Source organism: Hyperolius riggenbachi, chromosome 7, assembly GCF_040937935.1.
Source record: "Hyperolius riggenbachi isolate aHypRig1 chromosome 7, aHypRig1.pri, whole genome shotgun sequence".
NCBI classification, from domain to species: domain Eukaryota; kingdom Metazoa; phylum Chordata; class Amphibia; order Anura; family Hyperoliidae; genus Hyperolius; species Hyperolius riggenbachi.
In genome coordinates this window covers 159203490-159221514 of record NC_090652.1, presented here as the reverse complement: position 1 = coordinate 159221514, position 18025 = coordinate 159203490, and the positions used below count along the sequence as shown (strand labels likewise).

Sequence of the window (18025 nt, the reverse complement as noted above, 5' to 3'; positions counted from 1 at the left end):
CCTTCCCTCTACCTAACACTAACCTCCCCCCCCTCCTCTGCCTAAGACTAAGCTCCCCTCTCTGCTTAACACTAACCTCCACCTCTCCTCTGCCTAACACTAACCTCCCCCTCTCCTCTGCCTAACAGTAACCTCTCCTTCCTTCTGCCTAACACTAACCTCTTCTCTCCTATGCCTAACACCAACCTCCACCTCTCCTCCAACTAACACTAACCTACCCCTCTCTGACGCCTAACACTAACCTCCACCTCTGCCTAACATAATCCCCCCCCCCCTCTTCTGATGTCTAACACTGACCTCCACACACCCCTCCCCATGTCTAACATTAAACTCCCCTTTCTGATACCAATTAGCCCCTCTGGCCAGCTATTTGTTCCAAATCTACGGTAGACGGGCTAATACGTAAGTACCCGTTTCTTAGGAGGGGTCTGCAAGAAGCAGAGGAACAAACTTGGACAAGTGAGGAAACACTTACAGGTCTAGGGTATGGGATTCCGTAATGTAAGCCTATATCAATGCGTGCATTGCATTCTTCTATACATTGCTGGATAGTTTCTCTCTCTGTCACCTATAAAGAGAGGACAAAAACACAAAATACTTAAAAAGTGATGCTCCATCAAAGACACAGAAAATTTTTACTATTCATGAGGGCTGGAAAAAAATCTAATAGTCTGTTATTAGACATTATATAACCTGATATTCTGATGCAGAAATTGCTCTATGAGTGTCCTTTCTTCTCCTGCCTAATCCCAATTCACATAAATGGATGGCTAGATCCACCTGAATGGCATCTATTAGGCCTGAACGATTTTAGGAAAAAATTGAATTGAGCGATTTCTGTCCAAAATTACGATTTCGATTCACGATTTCCTTCAAATCAAGCTTTGTTCCCTTTGTGCCTGTTTGTTCCCCCTCTGTCCGCCTGTCTCTCCTTGTGCCCCATTTGCCTCCTCATGCCTCCTCTGGGTCTCTCTCTTGCCTCCTTTGTGTCTCTGTGCTCACTCTGTTTCTCTCTGTGCCCCCTCTGTGTCTCTCTTTGTGCCCCTTCTGTGCCTCCTGTGTCTGTCTCTGAGCCTCCTCTGTCCCCCAAGCTGCATCAGTTCTGGACATAGCTTCCAGCAGGAGTCCAGCGATGCCCGTCTATCCACTTTGCCTCCTGCAGGCTCTAATGCACGACATACTTCCTGTATATTATGTGACATACAGGAACCCAAAGTTTTGCCAAGCACAAGAGGCGGCAGAGGGCGATAGAGGATGGAAGGTATGTCCAACGCTGTGGGCCGCACGCACTGGGACTTTGGGAAAGTTTGAAGGCGCTTCTTCAAACTTCCCCATGTGGAAATGACGTGATCGCGATATTCGCCGCTTTGACGATTCTGAAATTGTGATCTTGGTGATCGCGATTTCGATTGAAATTCGATTTATCCTTCAGGCCTAGCATCTATAGTCTAAACATTTCTCTTTACTCCACCTAAAAGTGATCAAGCATCTAAAATAATCACACTGCAAATTGAACTTGGGAAACATTCACTGGGTGGGATATGGTTCAATCAGGGAAAACTAATAAGAGTTCAGAAAACTCACAAACCAAGTTAGGGCATGCCAGAAAGCATTTTGTGGGTAATTTTTTTTTGCTTTTTTTAACCACTTGAGGACCACAGTCTTTCTACCCCTTAAGGACCGGCCACTTTTTTTCCATTCAGACCACTGCAGCTTTCACGGTTTATTGCTCGCTCATACAACCTACCACCTAAATGAATTTTGGCTCCTTTTCTTGTCACTAATAAAGCTTTCTTTTGGTGCTATTTGATTGCTCCTGCGATTTTTACTTTTTATTATATTCATCAAAAAAGACATGAATTTTGGCAAAAAAATGATTTTTTTAACTTTCTGTGCTGACAATTTTCAAATAAAGTAAAATTTCTGTATACATGCAGCGCGAAAAATGTGGACAAACATGTTTTTGATTAAAAAAAAACCATTCAGTGTATATTTATTGGTTTGGGTAAAAGTTATAGCGTTTACAAACTATGGTGCAAAAAGTGAATTTTGCCATTTTCAAGCATCTATGACTTTTCTGACCCCCTGTCATGTTTCATGAGGGGCTAGAATTCCAGGATAGTATAAATACCCCCCAAATTACCCCATTTTGGAAAGAAGACATCCCAAAGTATTCACTGAGAGGCATAGTGAGTTCATAGAAGATATTATTTTTTGTCACAAGTAAGCGGAAAATGACACTTTGTGACAAAAAAAAAAAGAAAAAAAAAAAAAGAATCCATTTCTTCTAACTTGCGACAAAAAAAAATGAAATCTGCCACGGACTCACCATGCCCCTCTCTGAATACCTTGAAGTGTCTACTTTCCAAAATGGGGTCATTTGTGGGGTGTGTTTACTGTCCTCGCATTTTGGGGGGTGCTAATTTGTAAGCACCCCTGTAAAGCCTAAAGGTGCTCATTGGACTTTGGGCCCCTTAGCGCAGTTAGGCTGCAAAAAAGTGCCACACATGTGGTATTGCCGTACTCAAGAGAAGTAGTAGAATGTGTTTTGGGGTGTATTTTTACACATACCCATGCTGGGTGGGAGAAATATCTCTGTAAATGACAATTTTTTCATTTTTTTTACACACAATTGTCCATTTACAGAGTTATTTCTCCCACCCAGCATGGGTATGTGTAAAAATACACCCCAAAACACATTGTACTACTTCTCCCGAGTACGGCGATACCACATGTGTGGCACTTTTTTTGCACCCTAACTGCGCTAAAGGGCCCAAAGTCCAATGAGTACCTTTAGGATTTCACAAGTCATTTTGCGGAATTTGATTTCCAGACTACTCCTCACGGTTTAGGGCCCCTAAAATGCCAGGGCAGTATAGGAACCCCACAAATGACCCCATTTTAGAAAGAAGACACCCCAAGGTATTCCGTTAGGAGTATGGTGAGTTCATAAAAGATTTTATTTTTTGTCAAAAGTTAGCGGAAAATTGATTTTTATTGTTTTTTTCACAAAGTGTCATTTTCCACTAACTTGTGACAAAAAATAAAATCTTCTATGAACTCACCATACTCCTAACGGAATACCTTGAGGTGTCTTCTTTCTAAAATGGGGTCATTTGTGGGGTTCCTATACTGCCCTGGCATTTTAGGGGCCCTAAACCGTGAGGAGTAGTCTGGAAATCAAATTCCGCAAAATGACCTGTGAAATCCTAAAGGTACTCATTGGACTTTGGGCCCTTTAGCGCAGTTAGGGTGCAAAAAAGTGCCACACATGTGGTATCGCCGTACTCGGGAGAAGTAGTACAATGTGTTTTGGGGTGTATTTTTACACATACCCATGCTGGGTGGGAGAAATAACTCTGTAAATGGACAATTGTGTGTAAAAAAATCAAAAGATTGTCATTTACAGAGGTATTTCTCCCACCCAGCATGGGTATGTGTAAAAATACACCCCAAAACACATTGTACTACTTCTCCCGAGTATGGCAATACCACATGTGTGGCACTTTTTTGCACCCTAACTGCGCTAAAGGGCCCAAAGTCCAATGAGTACCTTTAGGATTTCACAGGTCATTTTGCGAAATTTGATTTCCAGACTACTCCTCACGGTTTAGGGCCCCTAAAATGCCAGTTCAGTATAGGAACCCCACAAATGACCCCATTTTAGAAAGAAGACACCCCAAGGTATTCCGTTAGGAGTATGGTGAGTTCATAGAAGATTTTATTTTTTGTCACAAGTTAGTGGAAAATGACACTTTGTGAAAAAAACAATAAAAATCAATTTTCCGCTAACTTTTGACAAAAAATAAAATCTTCTATGAACTCACCATACTCCTAACGGAATACCTTTGGGTGTCTTCTTTCTAGAATGGGGTCATTTGTGGGGTTACTATACTGCCCTGACATTTTAGGGGCCCTAAACCGTGAAGAGTAGTCTTGAAACCAAATGTCGCAAAATGACCTGTGAAATCCTAAAGGTACTCATTGGACTTTGGGCCCCTTAGCGTACTTAGGGTGTAAAAAAGTGCCACACATGTGGTACCGCCGTACTCAGGAGAAGTAGTATAATGTGTTTTGGGGTGTATTTTTACACATACCCATGCTAAGTGGGAGAAATATCTCTGTAAATGACAATTGTTTGATTTGTTTTACACACAATTGACCATTTACATAGAAATTTCTCCCACCCAGCATGGGTATGTGTAAAAATACACCCCAAAACACATTATACTACTTTTCCTGAGTACGGCGGTACCACATGTGTGACACTTTTTTGCAGCCTAGGTGCGCTAAGGGGCCCAACGTCCTATTCACGGGTCATTTTGAGGCATTTGTTTTCTAGACTACTCCTCGCGGTTTAGGGCCCCTAAAATGCCAGGGCAGTATAGGAACCCCACAAGTGACCCCATTTTAGAAAGAAGACACCCCAAGGTATTCCGTTAGGTGTATGGCGAGTTCATAGAAGATTTTATTTTTTGTCACAAGTTAGTGAAAAATGACACTTTGTGAAAAAAACCCGATAAAAATCAATTTCCGCTAACTTTTGACAAAAAATAAAATCTTCTATGAACTCGTCATACACCTAACAGAATACCTTGAGGTGTCTTTTTTTCTAAAATGGGGTCACTTGTGGGGTTCCTATACCGCCCTGGCATTTTACGGGCCCAAAACCGTGAGTAGTCTGGAAACCAAATGTCTCGAAATGACTGTTCAGGGGTATAAGCATCTGCAAATTTTGATAACAGGTGGTCTATGAGGGGGCGAATTTTGTGGAACCGGTCATAAGCAGGGTGGCCTTTTAGATGACAGGTTGTATTGGGCCTGATCTGATGGATAGGAGTGCTAGGGGGGTGACAGGAGGTGATTGATGGGTGTCTCAGGGGGTGGTTAGAGGGGAAAATAGATGCAATCAATGCACTGGGGAGGTGATCGGAAGGGGGTCTGAGGGGGATCTGAGGGTTTGGCCGAGTGATCAGGAGCCCACACGGGGCAAATTAGGGCCTGATCTGATGGGTAGGTGTGCTAGGGGGTGACAGGAGGTGATTGATGGGTGTCTCAAGGTGTGATTAGAGGGGGGAATAGATGCAAGCAATGCACTGGCGAGGTGATCAGGGCTGGGGTCTGAGGGCATTCTGAGGGTGTGGGCGGGTGATTGAGTGCCCTAGGGGCAGATAGGGGTCTAATCTGATAGGTAGCAGTGACAGGGGGTGATTGATGGGTAATTAGTGGGTGTTTAGGGTAGAGAACAGATGTGAACACTGCACTTGGGAGGTGATCGGACGTCGGATCTGCGGGCGATCTATTGGTGTGGGTGGGTGATCAGATTGCCCGCAAGGGGCAGGTTAGGGGCTGATTGATGGGTGGCAGTGACAGCGGGTGATTGATGGGTGGCAGTGACAGGGGGTGATTGATGGGTGATTGATAGGTGATTGACAGGTGATCAGTGGGTTATTACAGGGAAGGACAGATGTAAATAATGCCCTGGCGAATTGATAAGGGGGGGTCTGAGGGCAATCTGAGCGTGTAGGCGGGTGATTGGGTGCCCGCAAGGGGCAGATTAGGGTCTGATCTGATGGGTAACAGTGACAGGTGGTGATAGGGGGTGATTGATGGGTAATTAGTGGGTGTTTAGAGGAGAGAATAGATGGAAACACTGCGCTTGGGTGGTGATCTGATGTCGGATCTGCGGGCGATCTATTGGTGTGGGTGGGTGATCAGTTTGCCCGCAAGGGGCAGGTTAGGGGCTGATTGTTGGGTGGCAGTGACAGGGGGTGATTGATGGGTGATAGGTGATTGGCAGGTGATTGACAGGTGATCAGTGGGTTATTACAGGGAAGGACAGATGTAATTAATGCACTGGTGAATTGATAAGGGGGGGGGGGTCTGAGGGCAATCTGAGCGTGTGATTGGGTGCCCGCAAGGGGCAGCTTAGGGTCTGATCTGATAGGTAACAGTGACAGGTGGTGATAGGGGGTGATTGATGGGTAATTAGTGGGTGTTTAGAGAAGATAACAGATGTAAACAATACATTTGGGAGGTAATCTGACGGCGGGTTTGCGGGCGATCTAATGGTGTGGGTGGGTGATCAGATTGCCCGCAAGGGGCAGGTTAGGGGCTGATTGATGGGTGGCAGTGACAGGGGGTGACAGGGGGTGATTGATGGGTGATAGGTGATTGGCAGGTGATTGACAGGTGATCAGTGGGTTATTACAGGGAAGAACAGATGTAATTAATGCACTGGCGAATTGATAAGGGGGGGTCAGAGGGCAATCTGAGCGTGTTGGCGGGTGATTGGGTGCCCGCAAGGGGCAGATTAGGGTCTGATCTGATAGGTAAAAGTGACAGGTGGTGATAGGGGGTGATTGATGGGTAATTAGTGGGTGTTTAGAGGAGAGAATAGATGTAAACAATGGATTTGGGAGGTGATCTGATGTCGGATCTGCGGGCGATCTATTGGTGTGGGTGGGTGATCAGATTGCCCGCAAGGGGCAGGTTAGGGGCTGATTGTTGGGTGGCAGTGACAGGGGGTGATTGATGGGTGATTGATGGGTGATTGACGGGTGATTGACAGGTTATCAGGGAAGATAGATGCATACAGTACACAGGGGGGGGGGGTCTGGGGAGAATCTGAGGGGTGGGGGGGGTGATCAGGAGGGGGCAGGGGGGGGGGATAAAAAAAAAATAGCGTTGACAGATAGTGACAGGGAGTGATTGATGGGTTATTAGGGGGGTGATTGGGTGCAAACAGGGGTCTGGGGGGTGGGCAGGGGGGGGGGTCTGAGGGGTGCTGTGGGCGATCAGTGGGCGGGGGGGGGGGGCAGATCAGTGTGTTTGGGTGCAGACTAGGGTGGCTGCAGCCTGCCCTGGTGGTCCCTCGGACACTGGGACCACCAGGGCAGGAGGCAGCCTGTATAATACACTTTGTATACATTACAAAGTGTATTATACACTTTGTAGCGGCGATCGCGGGGTTAACATCCCGCCGGCGCTTCCGTATGGCCGGCGGGATGTTACGGCGGGTGGGCGGAGCCAGTTGCCGGGGGAAGCGCGCGTCATCAATGACGCGATCGCTCCCCCGGCATGCCTAAAGGACGCGCCGCCTGAAGGCGTATTGCGGTCCTTTAGGCGTCCACTTTGCCGCCGCCCATGGGCTGTGGGCGGTCGGCAAGTGGTTAAAAAACGCCTCCATTGACTTACGTAAAAAAAAAAAAAACACGACAAAATAGCAGCAATTGCGATTTCAAAAAAAAATAAATTATGACCACGGCTATTTTGCCATGGGTTTATGTAAGTCAATGGAGGCGTTTTTTAAAAAGCGAAAACAACCTGCAAAATGCTCTCCCGTGTGTCAGAGCCCTTGCACCTTGCTGATATGCTGAAATGGAGATCTTGAGTAAGGCTAAGTTCTCAGTGGGACATTCGGTTGTGGTGTGAGGTTAACGGCGCAACGCAAAATTACAAAGCAACAAAAAAGTCGTAAAGCACATTACCACTGCGTTAACTTTGTATACATTGGGTACAGTGAAGCAAACAGGCAATGAAAAGTATGCTTCCCTGTATCTGTTAACCTGTGCATTTAGAGGTAATACACTGCAGCAGTACGTTACCATAATGCAACATGTTACACTGCAACGCTAACGCCGCACTGTGAACGTCGCATAGACTTTTCACTGCAGTGCGGTAAACAGCGTTGTAAGACTTTATCATGCATGACCATAATGTCCCACTGTGAACCTAGCCTAAAATTTTTTTTTTCAATTAAAAGCTATGAAATTATCCAATAACTTTAACCCATCATGAGGAAAACATGGAGGCTGACCTAATGAAACAGCCAACATTCCTGTCTTCAGTGCTGCTTCATTTGCTATATTTTATGCAAACTTTCTATCCTGAACTGGGTACACATTCCAGGCGAAGAGAAGACACAGGAAGAGCGTTCCAGCAGACAGTGTGAGCCCTACTGCACCACTCTGCACAGCCCAGGGGGTACATATTTTTACATTTGTTCGGGGGAGGGCATTGACCAGCCAAAGGTCCGTCAATTATCCAGAAATTGAACATCGCTACTACTGCGCACCTGAACGCCCCCTTTGGAGAGAGATCTTTCCAGGATGCAATCAATAGTTTCGGCCACAAATTGATCGAAATTACAATTGGCATTAAGCTTGAAATCCATGCCATAAATCTAGTAATGTATGGGCACCTAAATAGTGCAATATACAAGAGGCATACATGATAAAGCATTTAACAAGATACTACAGATAGTGATAAGTCTATGAGGACTGAACCCACGAGGGCAGCCAGTGCCATAAGTTCCAAGCAGACGGAATGTCTGTGACAGGGCCAAGTCTAAGAACCTAAGAAGGAGCGGGTGGAGGTGGAAAATGGGTGGAGTTCAGGAGGTTGACGACAGAATGGAAAAAAAAAAGTTCTTGTGCCTTGTGGTCCTGGTGGGGATGACCTGGAATCTACACCCTGAAAGTAGGCGATTGAAGTAGCAATGGCCAGGAAGATAGGGGTCCTTGGCTATCTTCAGGGCTCTAGTGCGCAGTCTTGAGTTGTAGAGTAGGTCAAGTGAAGGGAGGGGTAACCCGATGATTCTCTCTGCTGATCTAATGATCCTCTGGAGTTTTTGTCTATCGTTGAAGGAGGAACCAGCATACCAGACCAGGATGGAAGAGCAGAGGATAGATTCTGTGGTGGCCAGGGCTGGATTTGTACTCTTTACCACCCAAGGTCACTTTTACCAACCGCCCCCTTCAATATAGGGAGCCAGTTGACCCCTCCCCCCTTCCCTCCAGTATAGGTAGCCAGATGACCCCTTCCCTCTAGTATTGGTAGCCTGATGACCCCCTAGTATAGGTAACCAGATGACCGGTCTCCCCATTCCTCCAGTATAGGTAGCCAGATGACTCCCTTAATCCCTTCTTTTCCCACCCCCCTTTAAGTATAGATAGCCAGCTCAACTTCACACACCTCAGCAGCCATCAGTGTCACTCATTTCTACACTTGTCTCCAGTGCAGAAGCTTCCTCTTTCTTTCCGTCTCCAATGCTGCCCAAGTCTATTGCCGCTGGCCACGATGCAAACATGCACAGAGAGCAAGGTGGCTGCTGCACAGGCGGCTAGCAGCAGTGTACCGTGGTCAGGCAAAGCTTGCAAATGCTGCACCAGTTTAGCCTGCTGCTTTGGTGCCCTTGCTCCTGTGGTGCCCAAGGCCATGGCCTAGGTGGCCTTGGCCTAAATCCGACCCTGGTGGTGGCAGAGTAGAATCTTGTGAGAACCTGATGGGGCATGCCAAACTTTTTCAGCTGGCGGAGGAAGAAAAGCCTTTTCTGGGCCTTCGCCAGGGTGGAGCTGGTGTTTGCCTTCCATCTCAGGTCATTTGAGATGGTGGTGCCCAGGAGACGGACACAGGGTACTATCGCCACTTCAGTGCCGTCGATGTGGATTGGTAGTGGTGAGGGGGCATGCTTCCTGAAATCGATAATCATCTCCACAGTTTTTGCTGCATTAAGGACCAGCCTGTTCTCCCTGCATTAGTGACAGATTCTGTCTACCTGCTGACGATAGGCACCCTCATCGTTATTGGTGACAAGACCAACGATAGTAATGTCATCTGCAAATTTAATAACCTTGACCGAGTCCGCTGTGGGTCTGCAGTTGTAGAGGGAGAACAGCATTGGAGACAGGACGCAGCCTTGTGAAGCCCCCATGCTAGTGGTCCGTGGTTGAGAGGAGATGTCACCCAGCTTGACAGATTGTGACCTGTTGGATAGGAAGTCCGTGATCCAAAGGCGTAGGGTGGAATGGACCCCGAGTGCTGCTAGACCCTCCTGAATTGTGCATGGACAGATGGTGTTAAAGACCGAACTAAAGTCCAGGAGGAGGATTCTGACGAGTTTGGCCTATCCAAGTCGTCGCTGATGAGCTCCAGGCAGATATTGATGACATCATCAGTGGACTTGTTTTCTCTGTACGCAAACTGGAATGGGTCAAGAAGCTGCATGGTGGAGGACTTCAGGAAGGACAGGAAAACCCTTTTGAGGGTCTTCATGATAACAGATGTTAGTGCAACAGGCCTGAAATTGTTGAACTGTTTGGAAGAAGTCAGAAGCACATTAATGGCTGGTTCACACTAAGGCTGGGTGCACACATAACATAACATGGAAGGCTGCGTTTTATGTCAGGTTTTCATTATATGTTATGTGCGTTTTTTGCTGCGTTTTCATTGTGTTTTTGGTGCGTTTGCGTTTTATTACCGCAGATATGTTTTTCAAGCGTTTTGCATGTGTTTTAATGCGTTTGCGGTTCGCAAATACAAAATACATATGCGTTTTGTTTGCATTTTTCATGTTTTCATATTTCCATTTATGCAAATCACTAGGAAGACAACAGGAAGCGGAAATACATCACAATGGGGAAAAAAACGCATATGAAACACTTACCATTGCATTCCCATTGACTTTCATTATGTGCGTTTTTTTTTAAAATAGATCGACTGAGGATTCTTGAGTTTTACTTTAGTTACATTCAGGAGCGAAATTTCCACTAGAAATAGGTCTAGCGCTTATTGATGATTGGGATTGTTTAATATTTTATATTTTTTAGATAGTTTTTTTTTTTCTTCTTTCTTTCTGTGCCATCCTTTTTAAGCGGTATTTTACATACGTTTTTTGATGTTGCATTTTACTTGAAAAGTGTTATTTATGTCGCATATACATTTGACTTTAGTTTATTGTGTACACAGATATTCAAGTTTAGTATTTAGTTGAGTACTTTTACTTTATGAAGTCATTCATTTACAATGTTTAATCTTCTACTATTGCTTCAATTATATGAATTGTATCATTATTTCTTGTATGCTGGAAACTCAATAGAAACAATAGAAAGAAAAAAAAAAAAAGCTCTTGCAGTGTGAAAGGGCAGGAAGGAGTAAATTAGCAAACAGGACAGTCATTTTGGGCAACTAATACTTTTTACAGCTCTTTTAAGTGTTGCACAATTGGCCATTCTGGCAGGTCATTCAGTCATGTCATGTTTTTATGTGCAATTTTTTTGTTTTGTATAGGGAAGTAATTGCAGTCAGGATACAGTGATGAACTTTCTTCTCCTTCAAAGTTGTGAGCAGACAGGCTTTAAATATATTGGGAGAAAAAATGCTGATGTGCACTTCACCACCACTTAAAAGTCCTTTTTATGCACTTCAAAAAGCTCCTGACCAAGCTGCATCATGCTCTTGCTGCCTCAGTTCTGTGGGAGCGATAGCATGGTGCAGCTTGGTTAGGCGTCCTACAGCGGCGCGTACGAGAGCCAGCCTGGTGGCCCACAATGCTGATTTTAAAGCTCAAAAATGTGAGTGTGCATATTAAAATTTAAATAAAGTATAATACGGTTTTACGCTATGGAAATAAAAATGCAAGCCTCCATATCCTTCTCACTTCAGTTGTTCATTAAAGTGCTGCAGAACCCTATATTTCAGGGTCAACGGTGAGTTTCCTATCGAAGGGGTGTGGTGGAGGTGCTCAATGGTATCAAGGAAATCCATTGCCTACAACAATGCAAGGGCACTATGGTGCTTTTTGAACTGCATGAAAAGGACTTGGTGAAGTGGTGAAGTGTACATTAGCATTTTTTCTCCCAATCAAGCGCTATCATCATTATGACCCTGAACTTTATTAAGCGCAGTGTATTAGAATTGAAAACAGACATAGGCCACTATTCACTAAGCATATATCCTGTTACTGATAACAATTCGTAGCTGTTTTTCCTGTATCACCTTAGTGATAAATCATTCACTAATTCACCTCATGAAATCTATAACTTAAGGATTCAATTTTTAAGTTAAGTATTGAATCCTAAACTTAAAGATAACCTGTACTGAGAAAAACCTGCCGTGGGGGGGTACTCACCTGGGGTGGGGGAAGCCTCCAGATCCTATTGAGGCTTTCCTGTCCTCCTCGGTCTCACGGTGGCGGAGATAAAGCTCCCCGAACAGCGGGGATGTAAATATTTCCCTTCCCAGCTCCAGCGCAGGCGCAGCATCGCCTCTCCGCTCGGAGATAGGTGGAAATAGCCGATCACTGTCGGGCCTCTCTGCTGCGCAAGCGCAAGTCTCCTGCGGACCAGACAGAGATCGGCTATTTTCGCCTATCTCCATGCAGAGAGCCGCAACAGCGCCTCCGCTGGAGCCAGGAAAGGTAAATAAATCAGTACTTATCAGTGCTTGTCAGCCTTGTCGAGGGAGGATTTCGGGACACTTTAGGGGAGCCAGCGCTGGAGTGCCTGCAGGTACAGGGGAGGGGGAAGCCTCATTGTGACCCTAAGGCTTCCCCCTCCCGAGGCGAGTACCCCCCAGAGGAACTTTTTTTTGTTACAGGGTCTCTGTAAAGGACAACTGAAGCAAGAGGGATATGGAGGCTGCCGTATTTATTTCCTTTTTAACAATACCAGTTGTTTATTTCCTTTTTAACAATACCATCCTGCTGCAACCTTAATGGATCATTTGCAATTTGCGTACAGGGCCAACCGGTCCGTGGAGGGCGCCATCAATATCAGCCTAGCACACATCATGGATCATCCGGATAAAACCAAAACCTATGCCAGGCTCCTGCTCCTGGACTTCAGTTCCGCTTTCAACACCATCTGCCCGAACATTCTGCATGACAACCTGGCACGACTTGGTGTTGACCTCGCTCTCTGCACCTGGATCAAGGATTTCCAACCAACAGGAAAAGCTAGTGAGAATTGGCGGCTGCTCCTCATGCCCCCATAGTATCTGAGGTCCCTCGGTGTCCTTCCAGTACCCTATTTTTGTCCATTGTCTGCCCAACTAAAGTACAGGACTGGCTCAGTCATGAACTATGGCTCATGCACTGTCCCAGCTGCACACCTCCTCTATCTTGCTCATATTTTCGGGTGCGTTTTAGAACTTTCGTTTAAGTTTTACAACCAGCAATGGGAGGCGCTTGTGGCTGTGATAATGCACGGGGTGACAGCAGCACAATGGAGGGGACCAAGAGGACACCCAAGGACCGTAGATTCTATGGAGGGCTGGAATAAGCCCCCAGGTAACTAACACTTAACTTCTTTCCGCCACTTAACATTTCCTTTAAATGGAGTGTTATTAGAGCACACCCGAAATGAGAGGGATCTGGAGACTGACATATTTATTTCCTTTAAAACAATGCAAATTGCCCGGCTTTCCTACTGATGGCCTGTCTCTAAAACTTTTAGCCATAGACTGAACAAGCAAACAGATGAGGTGATTGTGACTGAAGTATGACAAGATTAGCTGCATGCTTGTTTCAGGTGTGAGATTCAGACACTTCTGCAGTCAAAGGGAAAAGCAGGGTGCTAGGAAACTGGCATTATTTAATAAGAATGTCGGCACTGTAAAAATACTAAATAATAATTATAGGAGATACATATGGCAGCCTTTGTATCACTCTTACTTCAGATTCCCTTCAAGGATTGAATCCTTAACTTATGGATAGCATAAGGAAAACTGTTTAGTAAACACTAAATTATTTATCACCAAGCTAATTTCAGGAAACCAACAACAACTTTATGCTTTTTGTAAGAGATATGAAGGGATTAAAAATTTGCTTTTAATAGATTAATTTAAAATAGATGCTTTTCTGTACTACGTATAAATTACAAAGACTATTGTAAAGGTGGAGGAATTAAGTATAATACCCTTTAGTGACCCGTCTATTTGTACTACAAGGGCTTTTTCCTCACCATCCAGCTTCTCTATGAATGTCCGGCTACAAAGCACACATCACCCCACACCTAACCCAACACGTTTTACCCCACAAACTTCGGGGGCTTCGTCAGGGGATATAAAAAGTGCAACTGGTTAGCTTGTACTTGTAGCCAAGAGGCTATATAATAATACCATTGACATTGCACTTTAGGCACCGTTGCATGTTCCCTGACAAATCCTCCTAACTTTGCGGGGGTGAAACATGTTGGGTTAGATGTGGGGTGATGTGTGTTTTGTAGACAGACATTCATAGGGAAGGTGAATGGTGAGGAAAAAGCTCTTGCAGTACAAATAGACCTAGGGGTCACTAAAGGGTGACATAATACTTTGATCTTCCACCGCTTCAATAGCCTTTATAATTTATAAGTAGTACATAAAAAAAGGATTTTAAATGATCTATTAAAAGTTCATTTTAATCAAAAAATACATCTGCTACAAAGTTGTTGTTGATCTAAATATCAGTATTGTGTATAGTGATTTCAGAAAAACAGCTCAGAAACCTCAATAAAGACCAGAGATAAGCTTATTGAGTTGTAGTATATGTCTATATTATGTATACCAATAACTCAATTTCTATGTAACCATGTTTGTTTCTACACTGTATAGTACCACAGAAGATGCTGGCGGTATATTAGTTAATAATAATAATGTATATATAGCTTTATTAAATGGAGCTGCTAAAAACTATGCTTCATTAATAACAACTTGAAGCTGCAGACGTGTATTGTAGCAGCTACAATCTGCTTCTTTATTTTAGCTACAATACTAGTCCACAGAACTCCAAGTTGTTACCAGGTGACACAGCAGTGGCTGTGGAAGAGGTTTATATAATACATGTAAAGTTCAAGTTTTTCTGGTCAAGCTTTGCTCTAATTCTTCCATCAAAACACCAAAAATTTAGCTTTTTTATGAAAAGTATGATTTTGTCTGGAAACTCATGCTTGCCACTTTTGGAACTACACAGCATTTTAACATGTGAATATTTAGTTATCTTTCTGGTCTTGAGGCACTAGAGTCCCAGGTGCAAATCCTACCTAGACAATACACTATATTATATGCATGAAGTTAGTGTTAAGCTTGGAGGTGTAATCTCCACAGTCAGCATACAACACATAAGCTGACGTGAAGGAGGTACACACACCAGCACAAGGGATCAAGATATCCCCAGTTTAGTGGAGGAGAGGACTGACTCCAATAGGAGATTGTGGTGCACAGAGCCGGTGCAGATCCGAACAGCCACAAACAACACTTTCGTAATAACGTCTCAGCGCAAAGTAGCGCTGAGCGCATAAACCAGGACTGAGGAGATCAGGACAGGTAGACAGAATGAACGCTTGCTAGCTAGCGATTACTTAGCGACAGCAAGCGTCCAAAACTAGACAGACTGGAATGAGGCAGCCAATGCGTTGCGGCGATGGCGTGCCTCACAAAGACAGGACAGGAGAGACAGGAAATAGCAGGATCAAGATAGATGAACGTAACACAGATAAATACACAATAAGTATGTTTTCCTAGCGTATTACAATTACAGCTATCAATGAAACTATTCGTAACGTCTGACTAACATATGTATATATTGGCAATGAACCGATATATGACATAAGCAGGAACTCTGACTAAGACTGAAGTAATACAGGGAACAGGACTCAGAAGGATTCGCTATCTCTTCGCAGAGATGAACGCAATCCACAAACAGGACCAGGAACAGGATAACTAGCTCAGCACGGGTGTTCACGGTACGCGCAAACTACCAAAACGTGCTGGAAAACTGACTAACTGAACACAGGAAATAAACAGTTCGTGTACGTATATATCAGCGACACTGATATATCAACGTAACACAAATACAAGGAAAATAACAAAATGCGCAAGTATGCGTATATATTGGCGATGAACCAATATATGACACAAGACAAGCAAGTAGCAACTTCTAGAACAAAAGCAGAACTAGGAGGACTCGCTGACCCCTTCGCAGGAGTCAGCGCAGTCCACACGGACCAGGAACGAGGTGGGGCACGAGCAGAGTAACAGATACAATCTGAGACTATGATAGCCCATGAGGCATTGCAGGAAGCAGTTCTTTATACTGAGGTCATCCAATGGGAGCAGACCTGCAGATTCCCACACAAGTGAATGGTAATTAATCACAGGCTGATAGCAGGAAAAGGCAGACAATGATATGCAGCCTGCAGGAAAGGGACCGCCCCTCCACTGCAGCAGACAATGTTTGTTTACACAAAAGCATATTAAAAACTGTCATTAACTTCAGAGCGACTGCAGATGGAATCAGCAACTAGTTTAAGTGCAAACCAAACTATGCAAGCAAATGCATGTAATGACATTAGAACTGCTTGGTTTGCAATACCACTGCAGTCAGCAGTAAACGCTGCAGAAGCGATCATAACAGTACCCCCTCCCTTAAACGCGGCCTCTGGACGCCTATGAAAACTGACATATTTCTCCTGAACCACCCAAACCAAAAAATCAGAAGTGGGAAATCCAGCAAACTGATCTGACTGAAAATTCATGAAGGTCGGATCCGTCCGACAAAACCAAATTCCCGAATCAGTCTCACCAAAACTAGACCAATTGGAACCAGAACCTACCGAACCATGCCCGTCAGCACTACAAGCCTCAGTGTGACACCCATCAGAACCACGACTTCCAGAAAACAACCCCAAGAAACTCTCTGAGCGATACCCACCGCCTTCCCGGGACTGTCCAAAAACGCCAAAGCCTTTGCAATGCCCACCGGAACTGTCCCCACCAACACAAAACCCACCGTTGAACCAGTCCAAGGTACCAGGACAAGTTTCCTCAGAGATCTCCCAGAACACTTGGAAGCTCCAAAGAGATCCCCACAGGTCAGAACGCCCCTTAGGCTCACATGGAGAACCATCAAGAACCCCTATGGAACCCAGGGCAACTCTAGAGTCGGGGTCACAAGGACAAACATCAAGATCAGGGTTTTTAGGGACCAGAGCCATCTCCGGGCATGCAGGCCAACCGGCAACATCAGAACATGTCTCCACTAGGGAAGCGTGTGAGCACGCCAACACAGACACACTTGGGCACTCTGGCATACGAAGCACATCTGGGCACACCGGCACAAGAGAGACTTCTGGGCATGTCAAGGAACTGCAAACCTCAAAGTCAGTCAAGGTAGGACCGAAACCAGGACTGGGCAAAAAAAAATCATCATGACTAGACTTCACAGTTACTGGATTCTCACTAAAAAATGCAGGATCAGACTTAGATGTCTCTGATTCCAGCAAAGTTATTAACAAATCATGTTCAGGGGCATTTACAAGACAGGACAAATCTTCTGATGTATGCACCGAACTAGACAGGGTTTCCATAACTTCTTCTGGACTAGACAGAGACTCATCAAATACACTGGATTGGAGCTCATGAAGGGCTGCAAAACAAGTCAGTAGTGCAGCAATCCCCACTGAACTAGGCAAAACTGAGTAACTCACTGGACAGGAAGGGGACTCAGGAACTTCTGCCACACCGGCCAGAGAACCAGAATTTTCCAGGATACAGGGCTGGGTTTCAGAAACACTCATTAACCCGGACTGAAATTCTGAGATTTCTATTATTTTTTCCAGCGAGTCAGAATTATCCATGTTACAGGACAAGACTTTTGAAACATTCAGAGGACAGGGCTGGAGTTCCTCGGCTGTTACAACACTGAAAAGGGACTCAACAACATTGGTTAAATCAGACTGTGTACAGGGCAAGGTATCTAGCACACTTGCTGACGAGGACAATATTTCAATGGCTTCTGCTTCGCTGGGCAGAAATTCATCAAGTTTTATTAGAGCAGACTGTAATTCTAAAACAGCTGCTAGACAAGTGAATATTACTGCAGCACCAACTGAGGTAAGCAGTGCCTCAGACTGTTCTGCTAGAGGGTTTGAAGTATCCAAAGTACTGGGTGAAGCATAAGACTCTGTGACTACAGCTTCACCGGACAGGATCACCGAACAGTCCACACTGCAGGGCAAAACCATGGAAGCACCTGCTGGACAGCATAATGATTCTGTGACCTGAGTTTCATTGGAGAGATCTACTGCACAATTCATGGTACAGGGCAAGTTCACTGGAACATTTTCTGAACACGGTAATAATTCTGCGATTTCGGGCTCACATAGCAGACGCTCTGAGTTATTCATGAAACTAGAGCGAGGTGTAGAAACAGGAAGATCAAAACACAATGTTTGCGCATCTAAATCACCATTCAATTGTGAAATTG

At 44.8% G+C, this 18025-nt stretch overlaps 1 protein-coding gene across 1 annotated transcript in view; it reads right to left on the bottom strand.

Moving 5' to 3' along the window:
• Window positions 1-395: 395 nt before the first annotated feature.
• The window catches only part of LYRM1 (LYR motif containing 1), a 45684-nt gene continuing 28054 nt past the window's right edge, over window positions 396-18025 (bottom strand). The window contains exons 3-4 of the mRNA XM_068247339.1: window positions 476-568; window positions 396-428 (exon numbers count right to left, since the gene is read on the bottom strand). Of these exons, the coding sequence (XP_068103440.1) occupies window positions 396-428; window positions 476-568 (126 nt within the window). The remainder of the gene's footprint in view (window positions 429-475; window positions 569-18025) is intronic.